The following is a 25,766-nucleotide window of genomic DNA, read 5'->3' on the forward strand; positions in this document are numbered from 1 at the left end:
CATGGCGCCGCACGGAGCTGACATGGCACCGGGCAGGTTGTGGACGCAGCGGTGACTGTACCGGGAGGATTCATGCTTCTGTGTTTACCAACAGAAGGAGTCCTCTTCCTGTACACGTCACTTTACTGCCCACCCCTTGCGTCTATAGCTGCGTTTTTAGTCATAGAAACGCAGCTATATGCGTTTTTCATTGCGTTGTTGAACATCTCATTGAACTCAATGGGTGAAAAACGCAGTGAAAAACGCAGAAATAATTGACATGCTGCATTTTTGTGGTCACCACAAAAACGCAGCTACAAAAAAACGCTGTGTGCGGACAGCACTTATGAAAACCCATAGACATTGCTGGGGAAGCAATGTCACTGCGTTTTCAGCACAAAAATGCGGTTAAAAACGCAGCAAAAACGCCTAGTGCGCACAAGGTCTAAGGGCGCATATAGCATGCTTTGGTGTGCACACGGATGATGAAATTGAGGGTCTACTCAGCGGGCTGTAGCTAAGGCCTAAGCCACTCGGCATGAAAATCGGTGCGAGTGGAGTGCGATAAAACATCACATTCCACTCAGACCAATATTAGCCTATGTCCAAGCACCCAAGAGCAATTATTTTCTCGGCCCCAATCGGACCGAGAAAACAATTGCAGCATGCTACGACTAATGCAAGACTCTTTCTCTCGCACCCATTTAAGTCTATGGGGCGAGAGAAAGATCGCACTGCAGTCGCGGTACACCGGTGTACCGCGAGTGCAGTGCAAGAATGGCAATAGCCAGCTACGGAGGAGAGAAGGAGATAAATCCCTCCCTCTTCTCTTCCGTGCTAGCCCGCCCCTCCTCTGCCAGCCCGCCCCTCCTCAGTGCCGGCCCAAACCCGCAGCTGAGGTCCGATCGCATGATCGGACCTCAGTTGCAGTGACACTTGTATGACACTCTGCTCCCGCTGTGCTGCCAGCGTGAGCCGAGTGTCATGCGGGGATCGCATTAGTCCCCCGTGTGGCTCCGGCCTTACCCTTGTAATAGTCTGTAGAAGATCACTGCACACTCTTATTTTAACTGAAGAATTAAGTCTTTAATTGTGCATGTGAAAACACAGAAGATAAGAGACTTAGGCTGCTTTCACACTTGCGTTGTTTTGTATCCGTCACAATCAGTTGTGCGACTGATGCAACGGATGCGTTGCAGATAGTGGCACAACTGATGTGACTGATGCTGCAAAAAAACAATCCGTTGTTTTTTGTTTTTTTACTGTTTTACCAGCAGCCACCTTTTGTGAACGATCAGCTGATTGGCAGTCGGACGGCTTTCAAAAGCCGTCCGATCAGCTGATCGTTCACAAAAGGCGGCCGCCGGTCGATCAGCTGATCGTTCCGGCCGCTGGAACTGAATTTACAGTAGATCATGGTTTTTTACTGTGTGCATGCGATTTTCCGCACACAAAAAAAAGTTACATTCAGCGTTGCTCCCGTCTGATTGTCAGTCAGTAAACGACTCATCCGTCACGCAGCGGATGCAACGCGGGTCCATCAGTCACAATCCGTCGCTAATAGAAGTCTATGGGGAAAAAAAAATTCCTCAAGGCGACAGATTGTCACTGATGCAAAACAACGCAAGTGTGAAAGCAGCCTTAGATTTAACGTTTAGATTTAACGTTTCGACCAATGTGGTCTTATTCACAAAATTGCTGTTATGAAGTTGGCTCTCCCGTGCCTTAGCTCAGGAGTGCTCAGCTAAGGCATGGTAGAGCCAGCTTCTACACTTCACAACAGCAACTTTGTGAACAAGACCACATTGTTCGAAATGTTAAATCGCAGTCTCTTATCTTCTGTGTATTCACATGCACAATTAAAGAATTTAGTTGAAATAAGAGTGTGCACACTGTGCAGTGATTTTCTGCAGACCTTTGTAAGGGTGCTGCAGATGTTTTTGGATTTCGGTCTGATCCCAGACCGTACGTGTCCTGATCCAAGCGTGACAGCCTCAGAGAAATATATGAAGTTGTCACACTCAGGTCAGTAAAACGGCGGCCAGTCCGCCCATTAGCGGTCCATGCTCAGACCAATAGGCACAATGAGATAATCTATGGTACTCAATTTACGTCAGCTGTTTAAATTTTATGGTTAAAAATATATATGTATGTTTTTTTTTGTTTTTGTTTTTTTTGTTATTTTATATAGCCAAAATTACCATGACTATTATACAAACACATTAATAATTCAGCAAGCCATGAAGTTGTATTCTATTCTCTTTGGATTCAAGTACATTTACTGTAGGAGTGATGTGGGAATTCTAATGAAACATCTGAAGGAAGCTCACACATCAGCTTCAGGTGTAGTGAGTAGTTTCCATGAGACCGCAATGATGAACTTCTATTTCTCCCTCCTCCACTCTCCTTTCATGACTGTATAAAAAAGTACTGCAGAGATAAACTGGAGCATACGGAAGGAAAGAGTTTAAAAGGCATCATAGTAAAATAAGAAACATTTCATATATCAGAATGACAGCATTATCTTGCCTTATAAAGCCCATCATGACCTGGGCACATTACTGCAGAGATATATATATGTATTGAGTCTACCGCTTTCCTGAATGTTTTATCTAGATGAGCAGAAATTGTAGACAAGGTCATTACTATGTGTTAGCAGGGGCTGCCTGGCAAATTTTAGCTTGGGGATCAATTAGAAAGCACTGGCCCATGACTTGTGGCAGCCCATGTTTAGCCTGCTTATCTCTATCTGCAGCAATAAAGCAGCAGAGATGAAATGTTTTACAAAGAACAGTAATTGGTACATAGATACAGGAACAGAACTAAATGTACAGCATCATTATGGGAACAGAACTGAGCTTACTATATAGATACAGAACTAAGCTTAGTACATAGATATAGAAAGAGAACCAATCTTGGTACATAGATACAGAAACAGAACCAAGCTTACTATATTGATGGAGAGAGAAAACCAGGCTCACTGGGAACAAAACTGTGCTTAGTACATAGGTACAGGAACAGAAACAAGCTGTCATGGCACAGATTAGGGAAAGGTCCAGCGTGAGCCAAAACACGGGTTCCACCACAACAAACAAGGGATACACCGGGGAAACGTAAACAACAGAGGGCCCTAGAACTAGTAAGCGGGAAGATGGACACCTCCACTTACCTACCGCTGTACCCTGTACTCTTAGCCAGTGCCTGTACAGGTTCCTCACCTGTCACATAGCAGGAATACCTGAAGCCCTGAAAATGACGCACCTACCGGGGCCGTGGGAGACTCGTTACCAGGCCGCGGTTCTGGTTCTGCTGCTGCTGGGACGCCACGATGGCTAGGCCCAGTTCTGTGACCCTGGCGGTGTCGTTTAATAAAGATATAGGGGATGATAATGGTTGATTTGTGACGCCACCTGTAGTATGCGGCACGTTTGGTGTTGCTGCTGCGAGAAAAAGACCCCTGGGAGCGGATGGTGATGTAGCTTAGATGGTATTGCTCTCCACAGGTAGAGCTGGGCCCCAGGCCGGGTGGTGGGGGTAGTAGTCGTCTATGATGGTGAGTGCACGGGAATAACGGAGCGACTCAGGGGTGCAGTCAATAGGTGTTTACTCACTGTAGCTGGTTACACACGTGCCAAGGAACACCTTTCGAATGCCGAGATTCACTGTGATGGGCACTAGCCGATCCCGGGAAGTTCAGAGGTCAAGTCCGGTGCACCTTTCTAAAGTGTTCCCTTTCCTGTCCGACTGCTGTGCTTGCTTCTCCCTCCTGCGTTGCGCCTTCGCTCACTGAACCCTGTATCAGTGCCCGTGAACCCTGTGGGGTGGCGTGAATTTCTTTCCCTTTGGTCCTTGAGGATCACCTTCCAGTGTATTCTTGGTGGTGGTAGCTTCAGTGCGTGCAGCCACCTCAGCAGCTGGTTTTGCTAGTGAAGCCCGTAGGTTATACTCCCCTAGCCTTGGGACCAGTCCCCGTGTTGCAGCCAAGTCCTTCCACCTGTAGATTATATGTGGAACAAGGCCATGGAAGTTTAGCTCCTGCTTTCTCTAGGACCCCTTCTGTCTGTGTCCGGGCCGAGCGGTACCTGCTCTAGGCCGTGGGTCTTAGCTCCTCTACTGCTCCTCAGTCTTTCTCCACACTCCACTATTTGAATGTTCCCACTTGTGTTACTGTGTTCCCACTCCTCAGACTACACCCCCCTAGCCTGGCTCCGGGTATAATCACGCCTTTTGCCATGTCTAATGAGGTGTTACTGAGCCTGGGTGTCATGCATCTGTGTGTCGTGCTAAGTAGCGAGTAACCCGAAAGCTGTACTATTCGCTACTCACACGAAAAGTACAGCTTTCGGGTTACTCGCTACTTAACGAGTATTTCCCATTGACTTACATTGTGCCCGCTACTCGTAACGAATATGCGAGTAGTGGACAGTACTCGCTAACAGCATAACGAATACGAATAGTTAACTATTCGCTCAACACCAATAAGCTTACTACATACATACATACATACATACATACATACATGCATGTGGGAACAAAACCGTGATTACTACATAGATAAGGGAACAGAACTGAGCTTACTACATTGATACAGGAACAGAGCTTTCTACATAGATAAGGAAAGAGAACAGAATTTTCTACATACAGTTGAAACCAGAAGTTTACATACACTATCTAAAAAGACACATACATGTTTTTCTCATAATCTGACATGAAATCAGAATAAACCTTTCCCATTTTAGATCAATTAATTAGGATTACCAAACTTATATATATTTGCCAAATGCCAGAATAATAAGAGAGAATGTATTAAGGAATTATTACTTTCTGCAAAGTCAAAAGTTTACATACATTTCATGTCTATTTGGTACCATTGCCCTTAAACTATATAACTTAGGTCAAACATTTTGGATATCCTTCCACAAGCTTCTCACAATAGTTGGTAGGATTTGGGCCCATTCTCCCTCACAGAACTGATGTAATTAAGCCATGTTTTATGTCGCCTTGCTCTGCCTTTTCAGCTTTGCCCATAAATTTTCAAAAGGATTGAGATCAGGGCTTTATGATAGCCACTCCAAAACATTGACTTTATCCTTAAGCTGCTATGTAACCAGTTTGGCAGTATGCTTCTGGTCATTGTCCATTTGTAAGACCCATTTCTTCCCAAGCTTTAAGTTCCTGGCTGATGTTTTAATATGTTGCTTCAGTATTGCCACATAATCATCTTTCCTCATGATGCCATCTATTTTGTGAAGTGCACCAGTCCCTCCTGCACCCCACAACATGATGCTGCCACCCCCATGTTTTACAGTTGGGATGGTGTTCTTAGGCTTCAAAGCTTCTCCCTTTTTTGGAAAATGACACATTATTACCAGCTTCCGCCAGCATGTTCACAAGGTTTTTTGCTTTTTGTTCTTGGGTTAATATACACATATCTGACCAAAGCACTTCATCTCTGGTACACAGAACCCATCTCTTTCCTGAGTGGTATGATGGCTGGACATTCTCATCTTGTTTGTACTTGCGTATAATTGTTTGCACAGATGAGGCACCTTCAGGTATCTGGAAATTGCATCCAAGGATGAACCAGACTTGTACAAGTCCACACAATTTCCTTCTTGTGATCTTGTCTGATTTCTTTTGACTTTCCCATGATGCTGCACAAAGAAGCAGTGTGTTTCATGTGTGCATTAAAATACATCCACAGGTGTCTCTAATTAATTTTGGCTTTTAATTGACCTAAAACAGGAAAGTTTTATTCTGATTTCATGTCAGATAGTGAGAAAAAAAAATGCATGTGTGTCGTTTTAGATAATGTATGTAAACTTCTGGTTTGAACTGTGAATACAGGAACAAAACCAAGCTTACTATATAGACACGGGGACAGAACAGTGCTTACTACAATAATACGGATACAAAACTTAAGTTCACTGCAAAGATAAAGGAACAGAACCAAAACCTATTCAGAGAACATCTTCTGCAGGCCACCTGTGTTTCCTGACATCAGCCTAGCAGACGTGGCCGTACACAGCGTGTTGCGTTGCGTGCGTCTGCTATGCAGTGATGCTGCCGACCCAGCACATTAAAAGTCTAAAGTGCAGTGCTGACTGCAGCAGGCCCTTAACAGTTGATTAATGCCTGGGGTCATGTGCCCCTCTGCTCCCCGGGCCAGCCAGCACTTGCATATTAGCCTTATACATTCTTGTACAAACGTCATTTCTATATAAAAATGATTTGCTGTGCATACGTTCAGTTTTTTGAACGTCCTTTAATGTCTTCAGGTTTCTGAAGACTATGCATGAGCATGATCGCCACTACTCGATCCAGCATCGGGGTTCTTGGGTACATTCATCTGAGTATTGTAGGTGCTCAGATGTGTCGTTCGTGAACGATTAGACACAAAGAGCTGACTTCCTTCAGTGAATGGTGGGAGTTGGCCCTCAGTAAGAGCCGCTTGCAGTCTTTGAATGGGTCTCACTAGGCGTAAAAACATGTTTTGGATGCTGTGTGGAAAAAGAAAAAAACCTGCCCACCCTCCCCCAGGAATGGTCTGTTTCTGTGTAGCTGTATGTGGACGGAGAGCTGGACCACCCAATAATTGACTTCCATTATACATGTTACTTAAGTTGAGCCTCTCCGATTGTCTGACCTGCTCAACTTGAGTAAAGAGCAAGAGAGCATTTTAATGCTCGCTCATCATTACTAAAGGTTCCAAGTGGTTAAAAAACTTGATAGGCCATTCTTCAGGCATTCTCTGTTCTGAAGATGCTCTATACTTTACAATACAAGTCAATGGTAAGGCTCAAAAAGTCACTGCTTTCTGATCATTTTACCAGTGTTTTTACTTCACTGTTGAATGGAGTTTAAAAAAATACATAATCAAAAACACTAGTAAAAAATATAACATGAAAGTGCTGGAGAAACAGTAAAAAAAAAAAAACCCAAATCAAAACACTGGCTGACAAAAATGTCTAAAAAGGGCTCAATAAACTAACAAAAAGGCCAAATAAGATGTTTCAGGGGGAAAACAACACAGCGTCTTTTTCTTGAAAAATTCTGCAGGTTCCCCCATCTGAAAAGATGTCATGTGCATTTTCTCTGAGGCTGCTGTCACACATCCAGTATTCTCTTGACCTGTACTCCGCAGCCTCTTGGACATATGTTGAGTTTAGATTAAAGGTACCGTCACACTAAGCAACATTGCTAGCAACATCGCTGCTGAGGCACAATTTGCTAGCGATGTTGCTGTGTGTGACATCCAGCAACAATCTGGCCCCTGCTGTGAGGTTGTTGGTTGTTGCTGAATGTCCTGGGCCATTTTTTAGTTGTTGCTCTCCCGCTGTGAAGCACAGATCGCTGTGTGTGACAGCGACAGAGCAACAACTAAATGTGCAGGCAGCAGGGAGCCGGCTTCTGCGGACGCTGGTAACCAATGTAAATATCGGGTAACCAAGAAGCCCTTTCCTTGGTTACCCGATATTTACCTTCGTTACCAGTGTCCGCCGCTCTCAGCTGTCAGTGCCGGTTCCCTGCTCCCTGCACACATAGCCAGACTACACATCGGGTAATTAACCCCATGTCTACTGTGGCTAGGAGTGCAGGGAACAGGGAGCCGGCACTGGCAGTGTGAGAGCGGCAGACGCTGGTAACGAAGGTAAATATCGGGTAACCAAGGTAAGGGCTTCTTGGTTACCCGATGTTTACCGTGGTTACCAGCGTCCGCAGAAGGCAGCTCCCTGCTGCCTGCACACGTAGCAGAGTACACATCGGGTAATTAACCCAATGTGTATTGTGGCTAGGTGTGCAGGGAGCCAGCGCTAAGCGGTGTGTGCTGGTAACCAAGGTCAATATCAGGTTGGTTACCCGATATTTACCTTAGTTACCAAGCGCAGCAGGCTTCCATGTGTAGTGACGCTCCAGCGATCCCTGCCAGGTCAGGTTGCTGGTGGGATCGCTGGAGCGTTGCTTAGTGTGACATTTCACCAGCGACCTCCTAGCAACTTACCAGCGATCCCTATCAGGTTGTATCGTTGTTTGGATCGCTGGTAAGTTGTTTAGTGTGACTGAGACCTAGTTTGATCTGATAATATTCCAAGAGCAGTACAAACAGTCTCAGCACACAGCCATATCTTTTCCTCTGTTGTCACCTGTTTACATTTGCTGCACCTATGTCCAACTTGGGAAATGCAAACCATGTGGCATATTTTGCTGACTGATTGTCCAGGCCTTTAAATTCTAAAGGTACCGTCACACTAAACAACTTACCAGCGATCCCAACAACGATACAACCTGATAGGGATCGCTGGTAAGTTGCTAGGAGGTTGCTGGTGAGAGGTCACACAGTCAGACGCTCCAGCGATCCCACCAGCAACCTGACCTGACAGGGATCGCTGAAGCATCGCTACACGGGTTGCTGGTGAGCTGTCACCAGCAACCAGTGACCAGCCCCCAGCCAGCAGCGACGCACTGAAGCGATGCTGCGCTTGGTAACTAAGGTAAATATCGGGTAACCAACCCGATACTTACCTTGGTTACCAGCGCACGCAGCTACACGTGCAGAGAGCAGGGAGCAGCGCACACTGCTTAGTGCTGGCTCCCTGCTCTCCTAGCTACAGTACACATCGGGTTAATTACCCGATGTGTACTCTGCTACACGTGCAAGGAGCAGGAGCCGGTACTGACAGTGAGAGCGGCGGAGGCTGGTAACGAAGGTAAATATCGGGTAACCAAGGACAGGGCTTCTTGGTTACCCGATGTTTACCGTGGTTACCAGTGTCCGCAGAAGCCGGCTCCTGCTGCCTGCACATTTAAGTCCCCTTTACACACTGAGACTTTGCTGCACAGCGGGAAACAAAGGACCAAAGAATGGTCCTGAACGATTTGTAGTGATCAGCAACTTCACAGCAGGGGCCAGGTCGCTGATGTGTTTCACACACTGCAATTGTCGCTGGGGAGGTCGCTATTACGTCACAAAACCGGTGACGTTACAGCGATGTCGTTTGCGATGTTGCAGTGTGTAAAGCCACCTTAACTTTCCACCTTATCACTGTTACTGTTTATAAGCACTTATCACGTGTTTTGGTTGGATAATAGTATGATAGAATAGTAATAATAATTTACTTTTCCATTTTCTCCATTGGCTGCCTCTACGTATATCTGACTGTGGATGACATCAGTACAGTCTGATGTTTTGAACACACCCATAGGCTTGTATGAGTGCACGCCGTCTGATGTACAATGCCAATCAAAACCTGCAGCAATTTTTTTTCTCATGCCAAATCACTGATCGGCACTGCCTCATACCGTAGTATAATTTTGAAACGAGTGATGCCTGATAAAATATTGAATAGCACTCGTTTCTGTTATACATTGGCTATATACACTAGTGTGAGTGAATCCGAATGCCCAGTATCCTCAACAGAGACACTGTACATCTTAACACATGATTGTTTTTACAAAACAGAATTGCTCAAAGTGGACATCCCTACAAAGCAAATATTCCTTGATATTACAAATGTTTTTTGACCCTATATTATATTAGACAAAAATGTGTGCACCTATTCTTAAGCCAGCAAATCGAGAGAAGAAAATCTCCTGAAATTAATTTTGGACTGATTGACTCAAATTGGCTTGATAAAGACCTATCCATCATGTAAGGTCGAAATGTTGCAGTCTACATGTATTATGTGATTCATTAATAAAGAAGATACTTTTGCTATTGTGGATGCCCCTCTTCTACTTTGGATCTTATGGAGGATTGGGATCATTCTTTTTTTGGCATACATGCAACCTCTACCTACATAATATATTTGTGTTGAGGTGCTTTCATATACTTGCTATTTTTCTGGCTTGATTTGGCTGGTGTATTCGATTCACTCAGAATTAAATTGATCCAAATAAAAAGTGCCCCATAGCCAACCATGAAAAGATATTTATGCTCCAATGTCTATCAAGACCCCCAAAGCATAATAAACGGAGGGGAATGATGGTGTTTAAAAGAGCAAAATGCATATACTCACTGCTCTGAGGCCCTCACCTGCTCACAATACTGCCACAATGGGAGAGGCAGCCAAGGACAGGTGAGTATAATGTATTTTCTTATTTTCACACCTTGCCAGCACACAAAACAATATCATGCAAATCAGATCTACCAATTTTGCCAGTATTCTAAATTTCTGGATGCAAATTTAATTTGTACAATCAGTAAGTTATAAGCCATACTTATATAAATAGTAAACACTTGATGAGGATGCTACATTGTTGAGAACTGTTGCTATCATTTTCTAATTTAGTTCAGAGCAAGTCTAGATTCACATGTACTATTGGGTCTTGATCATGGCTGAAGTGCCCTCCCTCATTCATCTAGGCAAGTGATTGGGCCCTGGACAAATGGGGGGTCAACTCGCCATCGGCAGGGGCGGTAACTTTCTGCAGTCCCCTGGCAGATTCCTGGGGCTCACAGTGCTCAGGCTGGCAGTCGCACTTTGCTATCTGCTGGCCCTTTTAACCACCATGTGCATTGCGAGCACACGCATTCAGTGTTCACATGCATTGAAGGACAGAGTTGATGTGTGGGCGGAGTTAGTGTGCAATGCGCTCCCATCCCACCAAAGAGAGGAACAGCAGCCCTAGTGTCCTTCCAGTAATGTGTATGCCCTTCAGTGCTGTCTATGCACCCCCAGTAACGTCTATCCCCCATTAGTATATATGCCCCCCAGTAATGTGTGCCTCCTAGTGCCCCCCTCGTAATGTGTAGACCCCAATTATGCATATGCCCCTACCCAGTTATGTCTATGCCCTTACCCAATTGTCACCCTCAATGATGTCTAATCCCCCAGTGATGTCTACGCCCCCCAGTGATGTCTTCCCCCAGTGATGTCTATGCCCCCACCCAGTGATGTCTATGCCCCAGCCCCTACATCTCCTGTGATGTATATACAGCAGTCTGTGTTCTCTATGTGCACGCGTCTGCTAGCAAGTAACAAGGCTAGGCTGGCACATAAAATTAAAGTCGCTTTGCCAGCCTGGCAACGTCACTGCTAGCAGACACATCATGGTGCGCTGTGCGCAGCCATATTTGCTAATGTGACGGCCATCAAGCTGCGTGCCCTGCAGAGCCACATGCCCAGGAGGAGCTGGACTGAGTCAAGAGGAGATGAGAGAGACTTGCTGCTGCTTCCCCATATTAAAAATATCTCAAATGTGTGTATATATGATGTGTATATCTATGTATGTCAGTGTATATGACTGTGTATAAATGTCTGTATAGCTGTAATGTTGTGAATTTGTTTTCAAATATATATTTGTACATATGCATGTATGTGTACATGTTTGTGTATGTGCTTGTCTGTGTGTACACGGGGCCCACTCAGACACGTTTGCCCCGGGGCCTATGAAAACCAGTAGCCAGCTTTGCTTGAAATGTATTCGCGATCAACTAAACAAGAAATTCACAAGTATCCTTTCAGATTTGTCTGCCAGCTTTCTTATCTGTTTCTTTAGCGATACTGACCCAAATATGATTGAACACCTTTTTGTTTTATCATGCCACTGCCAGCTTTCTCCAAGCCGCAAATCACTTTTATAGATAAAGCAGTACACCAAAGTATTTTCAATGATATATATAATATAAACTGTGCTCAGCATAAATTACATAACGCATAGATGAAGAGAATCATAAACAGGTACTATATTGACCAATTGTGGTAACTACAGACGACTTAGTGTCCACAAATTCCAGCAGAGAGACCTTAGGTCCACAATGGTGTGAACACCAATCAAACTGCATCCGCACCAACATATGATATTTCGAGGCATTCCCTGCTTAAAAAAAAAATGCCTTGTAACATCTTGGTTGAAAAAGAGAGCCTTGAAAAGCAGTGATGTCTGTGCAGATGCCATTTGATTGATGGTGTCCCTACCATTGTGGACATAAGGCGTCTTTGATGGAAATATTGGACACCAAGTCTTGTGAATATAGTGACCGTTTATTATGTGTTCATCTATGTGTCATGTAATTTCTACTGAGCCAAGCTATATATAAAAAATCACTGACGGTACTTTGGTGTACTTCTTGGGCTCTGTTTATGTGTCTATTTAGCTTTTGCCTTTCAGTTTGAATGTGGATAGGACCCCCAACTCCATATATTTTTCCCATGTCTTTTCTAAATGGTAGTGTCCAGACTAGTCATTATGGGGTCTGTCTAGTGTCCCTTAATTTTCAGATGGTAGAAAAAGTTCCGTATGCATAAATCCCATATAAATCAGTGTGGCCCCTCTGCTTCTGTCTAGAACAGGTAAATGGAATTGGCGTCCTGTGCATTCCGGGTTCCAATGGAAGAGAGTGGTGCACATGTGAAAGGAGGCTTAAAAATCCCATGCCATAGATGCACACAATAGATGTATATATGTGTGCGGATAGAATTCTAACAGTCATCCCAATTTGTAGTAACTGGAAGATACCTAGGCTCTGATTCGTTCCAGTCCGCTTAAAATCCTCATCCGAATATGATGAAAATGTTAATAATGGCTGCTTGCAGTTGTCTTTAAGGCTGTGATATAACCTGCGATAAATACAGTCATATTTCAAGATGCTGGCGCTGCTGTCTTTAGCATGACTATCAGTATGGTTGAGGAAAGTGCATGCTGCTGCAAGAGTTAAACCTCTCAGTAAAGGAACATCCCATTGATAGGAAGGAAGAGAAAAATGCAGTTTTCCAGCTGATGTTGGAACACTCAGCCCTCTACGGTCTATACTTGTGTATTAGACACAGCACTGGGCATGAATGGGAAGAAGGAGCTGGTTCCATCCAGCTCTCATAATCATCCCTTCCTCCGAGTGATGCCTGCAATAACGGAGGAATTGTGTCCGTCAGGCAATTGATCCAGTGCTGCAGGTTCCTTGCTCAAGTAGCAGTGTGGAGCGGTGTGACTGATACAGTGTCATTAGATGACACAGAGCTGATCTCTGCATCAGCCAGGAGGAATCAAACCGTGTCACTCCCCTCTGGGACTACCTTCTCCTGTAATACGCGCTAGGAATTCGTATGCTTGTGCTGCTGCTGCTCCATCTCTCCGGGAAGGACTGTGTGTGAGCATTGCCGGTGGAAAGCAGCGTAGAAGAATGATAGCTGTCTCTTTCAAATGTCGCTGTCAAATCCTGCGGAGACTGGTTAAAGGTAAGGAGCTTTTTCTTGTTCGGTTTCAGCCAGTGACACTCTCCCTGGCTCTCCAAATGCGCTGGCTCATGCTTTTGCCTTACAAATATGCCTGTCCTTAGAATTTATAGTCAAGCGGCAGGGAGCAGGGTTTTCAGAGCTCGGGTCTTGTAGAAGCCATTCGCATCAGGGCCTTTTATGGTACCTGCAGTTCTCTCCATATTTTCTGCTGCTCCTTTTTACCCGACTACTCTTAGGTCGTACAGTACCTGATCAGTGGCACATAGTCTGGTGGAATAATGTCTTAATAATAGACTACAGGCTTTTTGGGTTAATCTTTGTGCAGATGAATGTTTCATAAAAATTGGTAGGAGAAGTGGAACTTCTCAAGAAAGAAGTTTTCACATATTTCCTTGAATTTGGATTTGGCTCGTCATTATAAAGATATATACCCACATCAGTGCACTTCCTAAACATCCTTCATGTAGGACCACAGTGTGGCTAATCGTAGCTGCATTAGGAAATGGTGAACCCGTGACCTCATGATCTCATTGTACCTCCATATATTTGGGGAAATGATTTCCGTCAGAATGGATTGCATTAGTTTCCATGGATTTCAATTTCTCCCATCAAACAGACATTGAAAGAAATCATTACGCTGCAGGAATACAATAGCGGAGACCGTATTCTTGGGTTATAAACCAGTGTAGCGTTCGTTCTAAAAATGTAAAAAGCCTCCATGACATCTTACGACATTATCCACCTGTCAGCAAAGTGTGGTGCTGAGGTTGTTTTAGAAAGCATGGCACGTCTGTTTGTGCACACAGCGGCAAGGATGGGGTTAAGGCTGGAGTCCATATGCATTATGTAGGTTCCGTTACCTTTTGTAGAGCCTTCATGTCGGTCTTCATTCCTCCATTAATACAAACATCACATGTGGATATGTTTTCCCCTGACGGTAGCTTGCTGCAGTGACTTGATAATGATATTTTAATAAGATGGTTACGGAGCTGTTGGCCACAATTGAGCCAGATGAGAATTGTCACTATTCATTTGTTCTGTGCTGTATTCCGATATATGGTGAAAATGGACCCAATCTGTTTGTGGTGTTTAGTGTTTTGCTTCTTCGGGATGTCTTGTTCTTATGGAACCGAAGTATTGATTGGGCCGGCGACCATGCTCTGATTTATATTCATTACCCAGGAAGGGGGAAAGGAAAGCCTGAGCCATTCTGCTCCATCTTTGATCTGCTGATGAAGAACACCGATGGGATGAATTATTTAGAAAGAAAATTAACTTCTAATTAATAAGCATGTAAAAATGCAAATGATTACACTGGAGATCTTTTTTTAATGAAATACAGTAGCTGACATGTTCTTGATTGTATCGGGATTTCACCATAGACCACAGAATGACTATGGTCAGGTTCTGCCTGAAAACATTACATGGTCAACCGTTACTTTAATTATTGCATTATATCCTTCTTATATCGCTCATGTCCCATGTTTTTGAGTGTTTCTGTGAGTATTGGCTAATAGTGAAAACAAGTCTATCAGAACATGTGGTGTTTTCTTTCCCATACTTGGCACAGCATGTTTTAAGAGGTTGCAGCCTGCTTGTCTTGTGAAAAACAGACTGGAGTGTTTTTACGGTTAGTTAAAATATTTTTGCTTGTTGCTCAGTGATTCGGTACCTACAAACCAACCATTTGTTGCGTTTTCTGACTTGCAAGTGGGTCATTTTGACCTCTTGTGTCTGGCCACTGAAGCCAAATATAGTACCGCTTACAATGTACCCACCATTTAGATGTCATTTATAACTTTTTGTCAATGCTCCCTGGTCTTTTATGGAAGTGAAGAAACAAGGCTTCACTACCTAATATCATTGCTAGAGTGCTTTTACTGGCCGAAACCTTTTGTAGGAATAATTTATGCCCCCAATATAAGAGCTCATTTACATTAGATGACCTGCGGCATTAAAGGGAACCTGTCCGGTGCAATATGCACCCACAATCACGAGCAGTTCTGGGTCTATATTGCTAATCCCTGCCTAACTATCCCTGTATATACTAGCATAGATAAAGAGATCTTTAAAAAAAGTATTACTAAAGATCTTATATCGCATGCTAACATGTTATTGAATTCAGCATCACCATCGGTGCCGCGATTACCTGTGTTTGCTGTGACTGCGCTTCTGAATGCCAGACACTTCCGATCATGCGTAGTAGGCATCTCTGATGCCGGGACGCATACACCTGGCTTCATACTGCGCATGACCGGAAGTGCCCAGCATTCAAAAGCGCAGTCACAGCAAACATAGGTATGTGCGGCACCGCTGGTGACACTGCATTGAATAGCATGTTAGTATGCCCCAGTGGGAATGCTAAGAGGGCGGCTAGTCGGGGGATATAACATCCTTTGGACTAGTCCGCTCGCTCACTAGCATAATATAAAAGATCTTTAGTAATACTTTTTCTAAAGATCCCTTTATCTATGCTAGTGTATACAGGGACAGTTAGGCGGGGATTAGCAATATACACCAAGAACTGCTCGAGGTTCTGGGTGCATATTGCTCCTCATAGGTTCCCTTTAAAACAGTCAGTAACAAATCATGGAGTGGGTGCGTTTCCTTGTTTTTTTTTGTTTTTTTTAGGCCGGTTTCACACATCCGGCTTTTCGCCGGTTTGCCGGATCCGGCGCTCTCCCGTACAGACAATACAGTACAGTGACAGCGCTGTAACTTCCGGGTCACATGCGCCGGTCACATGACAGCATGTGACCGGCGCTTGTTGCGCTGTCACTGTACTGTAGTCACTGTATGGGAGAGCGCCGGATCCGGCAAACCGGCGAAAAGCCGGATGTGTGAAACCGGCCTTATTGGGAAGATGGTAATTAAACACAGTCATGCTAAAAAAGTTTTGGCACCCTTAAAATTATTCCAGAAAGAAGTATTTTTCCCACAAAATTATTGCAGTTACATGTTTTGTTATACACATATTTATTTCCTTTGTGTCTATTGGAACCACAAAAAAACTGAGGGGAAAAAAAATTGGGCATAATGTCACAGAAAATTCTAAAAATCGACTGGAAATAATACTTGAAACCCTGAACTTAATATTTAGTTGCACTCTTTGGAATAAATAACTGCAATCAATCGCTTCTTAGAACCGTTGACAAGCTTCTTCCAACTCTCACCTGGAATTTTGACGCACTCTTCTTTTGCAAACTGTTCCAGGTCTCTCATATTTGAAGGTGCTTTCTCCCAACAGCAATGTTAAAGGGAGTGTCACTAGGATTTTCCTTTTAAAACCTGCGGCCAGCACCAGTAAGGCCTTAAATACAGCATATCAGTATGCTATATAAGTGCCTAGGCCGCTCTGTATTACATAAATAGAGACCTTTATTATACTTACCTGTGGGTCCAATGGACGTCGCTGGTCTAGGTCCAGCGCTTCCTCTATCCTGTCCAGCCGCCGTCCTACTTTCCAGCTCCATGTGGATGTCGCGTCTCATGTAATCCATACAAAAGCGTCCACTGTGCTCCTCTGCAAGGTTACTTTGATCTGCCCCGCAGGGCAGAGCAAAGTATTGTAGTGTGCATGTGTAGGCGGTCTTTGACCTTACCCCGCTTCTGTGCATTACAGTACTTTACTCTGCCCTCAGCAGGGCAGATCAAAGTGCGCATACGCAGGAGCGCAATGGAGACCTCTGTGTGGATGACGTAGGACGCGTCATCCACACTGAGCTTTGAATGAGGACAGCGATGGAAGGAAGAGAGGAGGCGCCGGACCGAGATCAGTGACACCCATCGAACCCGACCACCCCCAGGTAAGTATAATAAAAGCTCTTTTTTACATTATCCAAATCCTCCTAAGCACTTATATACAGTATTCTACAATGCTGTATATAAGCGCTTATTGGTTGTTGCGACAGCTTATAAGGGAAAATCCTGGTGACAAGCTCCCTTTTAATATCTCTACACAGATGTTCAATGGGATTTACATCCAGACTCATTGTTGGCCATTTCAGAACTCTCCAGCGCTTTGTTTCCGTCCTTTTCTGGTTGTTTATTGATATTTATTTAGAGTCATTATCCTACTGGAAGACCCATGACCTACGACGCAAACACAGCTTTCTGACACTGAGCACTACATTGCAACCCAATTTTTTTTGGTAGTCTTCGGATGTCATGGTGCCTTACATACACTGACGGATCAGCTGGGTCACAGGCGCGGGAGCGCCCAGATCACTTTGCATCAAGCAATTTTCTGATAAAGACCTTACAGGTCGAACCGTTGTAGTCGCTTTTCCCCTTGCCTTCTACTGTCCACCGTCTATATTTCTAAATAAATCTCACTGTTGCATGAAAAACTATTGGAGAGTGCGGTGAACTTTATTATATATTTACACAGAGTCAAAGCACCCAGTGCCAAAGCCAACAAAACAACCCCAAAACATCTTTGAACCTCCATAATATTTGACTGTAGGTACTGTGTGTTCTTTTTTTTTTCTAGGCCTCATTTTATTTTTAGTAAACAGATTTATGTGCATTTTCAAAAAGCTCTACCTTGGTCTCATCTGTTCACAATACACTTTCCCAAAAGGATTTTGGCTTACGCACGTACATTTTGGCAAACTGCAGCCTAGCTTTTTTATGTCTGTGTGACAAGTGGGGTCCTCCTTGGTCTCCTGACATAGTGTTTAATTTATTTCAAATGTGGACGGATAGTTCGTGTTGACACTGCTGCACCTGAGCCTGCAGAACAGCTTGAATTTATTTGAGACTTGATTGGGACTGCTTATCCACCATCTGGACTATCCTGCGTTGCACACTTTCATCTGTTTTTATCTGTCATCCACTTCCAAGGAAATTAGCTACAGTGCCATGGATTATAAACTTTTTGATTATGTTGCACACTGTAAACAAAGGAATTTCAAGATCCTTTGATACGGACTTGTAACCTTAAGATTTTTCAACAATTTTGGTTCTCAAGTCCTCAGACAGCTCTCTTCTCCTCTTTATGTTCACCATACTTAGTGTGGCGTACACACACACAATGCAAAGATTGAGTCAACTTCTCCCCTTCTTATTTGGTTTCAGGTGTGATTTTCAGATTGCCCACATGTGTTACTTGACACAGGGCATATTTGTAGTGCCCTCAGTTTTTTCTTTCCAAAAATGTTGGTGCTGAAAAGTCACAAAAGCTGGTTAGACAAGATTGTGCACTAAAAAAATGATGATCCATGTGGCCATTTTGAAGAACTCTTCACAAGAACATCGCGTTAATGCTACAAGACAGGAAAAAATGAAAAAGGGACTTTTAGAAAAGGCAAATGATGAATGGCGCTCAGTGTTTTTAGAATAGAAAATTTCTGTATTTTCTCTATTAGATTCTGAAAACCTCTGAATGCCTTCACATAAAATCAGAAACATACAGCGGTACAGTAAGCAATTATACATTTGGCCAGGCACCATATTGTATTGTTGCCCATTGCAAATTGGAGGTTGTAATTCAGCCATTAAACGGCTGTGTGCGTGAGGCCTAGCCACAAAAAATAACCATCTAGCAAGAAATAATTGTATTATAGTTAGTAAAATACACTAACCATACTGTAGTTTTTTTTTTTTTTGTTGCCTTGCCTGAATAGCGGTGTATCTAGCGTGTCGAGGTGTCCGTCAGGGCCTGTAATGCCGCCGTCTCTCCTGCGTCGTGTCAATAAGAACGTCATTTGCATAGTTTGCCTTTGCTTTGGAGAACGAGTGATTCCTTTTTTCTCGCTGTTTAGAAAAACACCCACGCTGCCCTGTTTTCACTCTCCAGTATATTAAGGAACTTGTCAGTTTGTGAAAGGTGAGTTGAAAAGAAAATCTGGATAAATAATCTTCTAATAGTTCAATATTGTGCAAGCAAAATCTGAATGGCTTCTTCTTTTACCTACGTGAAATTGAAGTCACGTTATACCCATTAAGCTGCCACATGAATTGTCATTTTTTTACATCCTCATTTTCGAAGACCCATAACAATTTTTTTATTATTTTTCTGCCAAAATAGACATTTAAGGGCTTGTTGTTTTGCGGGAGTTGATTTTTTGTTTAATCTTACCTTGTAATGATCCTTATTAGATGTAATTTATGGCTGCAAGGAGTTCTCCGGTTTCCTCCCACACTCCAAAAACATATAGATAGGGAATTTAGATTGTAAGCCCCGATGGGGACAGTGTTCCTGATGTATGTGAAGCGCTGGAGAATGTTAGCGCTATATAAAAATAAAGATTTAAAATAAAGATCTTATGGCTTGGTAGTAGAATATATCAAAAGAAACTGGAGTTTAGAGCTGAAGGGTAAAATACAAGGTGTTTCTATATATATATATTTTTTTTTTTTCATTACAGAAAAATGAAATAATGTATTTAAAGTGAACCTGTCAGGTCCAGTATGCACCCAGAACCACGGGCAGTTCTTGGTACATATTGGTAATCTCTGCCTAATTGTCCCTGTATACACTAGCATAGATAAAGAGATCTTTAGAAAAAGTATTTCTAAATATCTTTTATCTTATGCTGATGAGTGCAGGGACTAGTCCCAAGGGCGTTTCTCCCCTTAGCTAGTCGGCCCACATAGCATGGTAGCACGCCCTTGTGGGCATACTAACATGCTAATGAATACGCAGCGACGTATGGATGGACGGAGGATGGATGTGCACTGGGCATGATCCGGAGTCCTCAGCACTTCTGGTCATGCGCACTGTACCTCACTGAAGCCGGGAAGCTTACATCCTGCCTCAGTATAGTGCGCATGATCGGAAGCCTCGGGTACTCCGGATCATGTGCACTGCACATCCATCCTCCACCGGCCGCCATGAACAGTGAGGTATGTGCGGCGTCGCTGCATATTCATTAGCATGTTAGTACGCCCACAGGGGAGTGCTAGCATGCTATGTGGGTCTACTAGCTAAGGGGAGAAACGCCCTTGGGACTAGTCCCCACTCTCATTAGCATAAGATAAAATGTCTTTAGAAATAGGCATGGATTAGCAATATGCACCCAGAACTGCTCGTGGTTCTGGGTGCATATTTCACCTGACAGGTTGCCTTTAATTATTTGATGCATGTGACAAATCGGATTATTTGTTATGGTGGATCTTGTTTAGATGGCACTGTGTTATTTGGAAACAGCTTTTGTCGACTTGGTCTTTTTTCTTAAGTTACTTTTGCAGATGTCATCTGCGCCCCTCGGTTATCTGAAAATCTCTGTAGATAAACTGTTTATGTATGGGTTCTGTATTATAAATCCTTTGCTGACATTTTTAAATTACATCAGTCCACATAATCCTGGACCCCGGACTCCAATATATCTTTGTATATTCCATTTTTGACACCATGGAATATGCTCATCAAAATCCCCTGCTATATATTCTATATTTTCTTCGAACGCTTCCACAAGCTGTACATGCTAAATCCAGTAATTGATGATTAGTCAGAGACTGAAAAGCTTGCAGGACTGAAGAACTTGAAAGCTGTCTATGTACCAAAGGAACAGGCTGTGCAGGTGCTAATCTTCTAAATCACATCTTTGACAGTTTGATGGCTAATAACTTTCTTGCAGAGAGCAAGTTTCAATGATCTTGATATTGATGGATGAGCTGTTGGAGTCTTGGTTATCCAGCAATAGCTAGATTGCTATTAGAGGGCAAAGAGACAATAAAACCTGCTTCATGTTCTGTAGCAAAGATGTCAAAATCTATTAGAAATGTAAGAATAAACAGACCACAAGTACTTCCGTAAAATGGCCAAGGCTTGCCTACATCTGTCGATTTCTCCACCCAAGTACATTTGGTGATTTATGTTGGTAAATGTTTATTGATCGGTTTAAGGCTTCATTCACATCTGCCTTGCAGCTTCCATCACAAATATGATAGGAAAAACTGAACACAATAGTGCAACATACTGTGTCTTGTAAAATGCTCAACACCATCCTGAAAACCTAGTGGACCCCATTATCGTCAAAGGCTGTACGACTGATCCGACACTGTTGCTAAATGTATTATTCAACTCCTGTGATGGAGCAGAGTAATGGAATTACCAATGTTGCCTAGCTTAGACCACAAATTTAATTTTATTAACTATAGTACACTTCCAAACTATACCAGAGGCCATCTCCTTCTTTAGCACTGTCCTTGTCTATAGATTTTCCAAAGCAGTAGTTTTCCTACTGACTCATTGGTGACTAACTTGTGGTTCTATACTAGTAACACAATTTTTTTGTAAGCTCATTGTTGAATATAATAGCAAAGTTAAATGGAACCTGTCACCTGGATTTCCCCATATAAAGTATGGCAGGCATCTTTCAGCCCTCTATTACAGTGTTCTGGTATGCTATGTATATGTCCCCAATCTGCTCTGCAAGACACAGAAAGAGAGTTTATAATACTTGCAGGCCAGTCTAATGGGTGCCACTGGTCTTGATCTGGTGCCTCCTCTCCTCTCTTCTTGCAATTGCCGTTCTCCTTGTCTGCTTCCTTTTGGATGATGCGTCCTATGTCCTCCACACGGTCCCCCCCATCACGCCCCTGTGCAGGCACACTTGCTAATGCCCTGCTGAGGGCATACCTTAGTCCTGTACTGCGCCTGCGCCAGCTTTATCTATGCATTGTTGTCTCTCTTTGGCCTTTCACCGCGCAATCGCACTACAGTACTAAGCTCTGCCCTTAACAGGGCACAGAGAAGTGTACCTCATGGGGAGACTGCGTGGATGACATAATACGTGTCATCCACACAAAGTCGGGAAGGCAATCACAAGAAGAGTGTAGGTGCTGGATCAAGACCAGAGATGCCCATCGGACCAACCGCCCCAGCTGTGCGTATACTAAAAGTTCTTTCATTGTGTCCTGTAGATCGGATTGGGAAAATACATATATACAGCACATAAGAATGCTGGAACAGAGGGCTAAAAGATTTTGTACTTATGGGGAAATCCTGGTGACCGATTTCCTTTTAAGAATATAAGTCTTGAGCATGGAAACTGGTACATGTTTATGGCTTGCTACTTTCACATTTTGTTTTTACCTACGTTCAGTGGTACCGTCAGAGCTTCCGTCCGAACACCCCCGCAAAACAGGTTTCAGATGCATGTACCAATTGGGCCATTGACTATAATGGAGCAGATGGAGTCAGCGTGTGATCTGTCTTGCACCATTTTCAGGCGTATACGCTTTCTGCATACACCCGAAAATGGTGCAACACAGAGCACACGCTGACTCCATCTGCTCCATTATAGTCAATGGCCCCATTGGCGCATCCATCCAAAGCCAGCTTTGCAGGGGTGTTCGGACAGAAGCTCTGACGGGACCACTGAACGTAAGTAAAAACACAATGTGAATATTGTTCGTAAATTATTAATTCCACCTCCTAAATATTCAGTAAACCTGTTCCTAACCGGAGGTAGATGCATTTTGTGAACAGTCACACTGTAAAAGAAGATTTTTGAATGCCTATAACATTTGATCCACACGATTGCTTTTTCTGCACATAACCTATTGTTTTGAAATCTCTATTAGAGAAACTATATCTTAATATTGATTTGTGGCTTAGTGATGCTGCACTGATTTTTAGAGAATGCAGGAGAAAGATGTATTTGGCTGAAAATTGCTTCTGTCAATAAAATGTTGATGTAGGAAGCATTTATATGCTCTATCACATGCCGTTTATTTTTTACATTTTCATAAATTATAACCCTTAGTATTTGAACTATATACATTTTTTGTAATATATAGTATATAAACTCCTAAAAGTAACCTGCAATACTATATTGGTATGTATTAAAAACTTAAATTGCATTCCAAGAGAATAAAAAGAACAGCACTATTTTTGCTTAGGTGTCCAGTAGACTTAAAAGATTATATTCGAGTGCTACAGCATTATTTCATACTCTCAGCCTTGATGACAGACATGTAAATGTTGCATACATGTAGTTGATGTAGAAGTTTGCACCCTTTTTAATTGGCCCACAGTCCAAGGAGATTGGCTGTTTACACCAAAGTGAATTTCATGTGCCCTAATTTTGCTAATCTGTACGTTTGGCTCACTGGACCATTGAATTGTATTCTCTGAACTATGGCTGTATATGCAAATCAATGTATCTAATCATGAAGCGTATATGATGACAATCTCAATGCTCTTGACAAACATTAAGGAAAAATTAGGATTTTTTTTTATCATAAAGGTTTTTATTGAGTTTTCAGAAAAATACAAACTTCTCATACAACAACATCAAGAACAGGAGCATTGAGTAGCAAGAGGTGGAATAGCCTCGAGCCATTATCAGAATATCAATCTGGGACATTAAATACCCCTTACAACAACAACCTGAACATAGGAGCAGGGAGGGAGGGGGGAAAGAGAGGGGGTGGGGAAAGCAGCTCTACAAGACATTCTTAGGCATAATCAATTTATTTATGGTGTAGGTGTCGGTATCTGGGGGAGGGCCGTTGCATAAAGGGAAGTGGCCCACGGGTGCCATTGTTTAAGTCTCACCGTTCTCTTCTCTAGGTTGGGGGCCAAGTTGGTTTCGTATAGCCAGTGTAGGTTGATCCTCTCAATTAGATCTCTTTTTGTAGGGGGGCTCACCGACCTCCACTTGTATGCCACACAGTACCTGCCAGCTATGAGAATGTGAGAAATGATGTTTTTTAAAAGATCCGGGATCCCATCTAAGCCAATGTGTAGCACCGCTAAGGTTGGGTTTGGAGAAAGGCGGAGACTAGTAACCTCATGGATTAGATTGAACACCTCCTGCCAGAAGTTAGATAACTTAGGGCAAAACCACCACATATGACATAAGGTGCCCCTGTGGTTGCAGCCCCTCCAGCACAGTGGTGACACATGTGGGGAAAAAGAAGCCAGTTTAGTAGGGGAGTTGTACCACCTCAGATGAACCTTTTTTAATTGCTCTATATGATTGAGACAAAGGGAAAAATTAGGATTGATTGTCTCAGTGCTTAAAGACTTTCAACGATCAATCATCATCATTATATAGCACTATGTACAATATTTTTCGAACTATAAGACGCACCGGACCATAAGATGCACCCTGGTTTTAGAGACGGAAAATACGAAAATAAAATTTTAGGCAAAAAATGTGGTCATGACACACTATTATGAGGCGAGGATCTGCTGCTGACACTGTTATGGGGTAATATCCCCAGATTCTCTACTAAGGTACCCCATCCTGGTAATGTTCCACCTGCCCTGTATATGTGTGTATGTGTGTATATATATATATATATATATATATATGTATATATATATATATATATATATATCCCTCATCCTGGTATATACTGCCATCCTGGTATGTGCTCCCATCCTGCTATATACCCCATCCTGGCATATGGCCGCATCCTTCAATATACCCCCATACTGGTATATGGCCGCATCCTGCTATATACCCCATCCTGGCATATGGCCGCATCATGCTATATACCCCATCCTGGTGTATGGCCGCATTTTGTGGCACACAAAAAAATAAATGTTTATACTCACCTTTTCTTGCTGCACGCAGCATCGCTCCTCCTCTTCTCTGTGCCAGCAGCACCGCTGACCTGTTTGGAGCCGGCCACGATCCCTGCAGCATCGCTCATCCTCCTGTCTGTGCCGGCTGCGGCTGTGTGTGGACACATGCGCACGGCGATGACATCATCGCTGTGCGCACCGCTAGTCTCCACACACAGCCGCGGCCGGCAGACAGGAGGACATCGCGATGCTGCAGGGATCGTGGCCAGTGAGTATACTGATTCACTGCACCACACCCTGATGATGATGTGCGGGGAGCAGTGAATACAGCCACACATGATCACTCTAGGATGTAATTGCCAGTGGTGATCATGTGTGCCGGCTGTTTAGTATGCGCACATCCCCCGTCCATCATCCCACCCACCTGTCAGCGCCGGCTTTAACCCTGAGAGATGATGGGCGGGAGGATAGGCATGCATATTAAATGAGCGGGCCCACGTGGTCACTGTAGGCGCTGCTGCAGCCTGCTCATGCCCCCGATGACCCGCAGCACCCTCATTCCCCGCAGCCATGCCTACATAAAGACTATGAGACACACCCCTCCCCCCCACTTTCCCCCACCATTTGGGGGAAAACAGTGCGTCTTATAGTCCGAAAAATACGGTACTTACAATTGCTCATTTTGTTTTTCTACCCAGTTAATTCTTCTCTTTTCTCTGCTTTATGTAGAAACATGTCACTTTTCCCTGCATGAGTCATCCTCCTTTTCAAAGCCTAACTCAGCTGCTCCCTCCTTCCCGTCATTCACTTTTGCAGTGATGACTCTTGAAAGGAAAAGAAACTTACTGTATCTACATAGAGCTTAGAAAGATTCAGCTAGCCTGTTTTTAACCTCCTGACCACCCACTGTAGATAAATGTCGGTGCTTGCTGAGCTTTTTGCAGCGCCAACATTTCTTTATGGTTGGCGGTCAAGCTGGGGTTTGAACACCCAGAGTTCCACAAACCCCAGGATTCTGCTGCATAATGCTAGTTCTGACTAGCGACATCATCAGGACCCAATTGGTTCAGGTGCTGATTTTTTTTCTTAACTCTTCACTATTGATCATCGCATGTAGAAGTTTG

At 43.5% G+C, this 25,766-nt stretch overlaps 1 protein-coding gene across 15 annotated transcripts in view; it reads left to right on the forward strand.

The window, feature by feature from the left end:
- The window catches only part of GRIP1 (glutamate receptor interacting protein 1), an 809,174-nt gene that overhangs the window by 453,629 nt on the left and 329,779 nt on the right, over positions 1-25,766 (forward strand). Inside the window, exon 1 of one of the 15 annotated variants that reach the window (XM_075344838.1) lies at positions 12,724-13,154. The exons of the other annotated variants lie outside the window; for them this stretch is intronic. Coding sequence (XP_075200953.1) covers positions 13,100-13,154 — 55 coding nt within the window. The 5' untranslated portion in view covers positions 12,724-13,099. Of the gene's footprint in view, positions 1-12,723; positions 13,155-25,766 lie in introns of those variants that run through there. 15 annotated transcript variants of the gene reach the window in all.

This window comes from Anomaloglossus baeobatrachus, chromosome 4 (assembly GCF_048569485.1).
Source record: "Anomaloglossus baeobatrachus isolate aAnoBae1 chromosome 4, aAnoBae1.hap1, whole genome shotgun sequence".
Classification (NCBI taxonomy): domain Eukaryota; kingdom Metazoa; phylum Chordata; class Amphibia; order Anura; family Aromobatidae; genus Anomaloglossus; species Anomaloglossus baeobatrachus.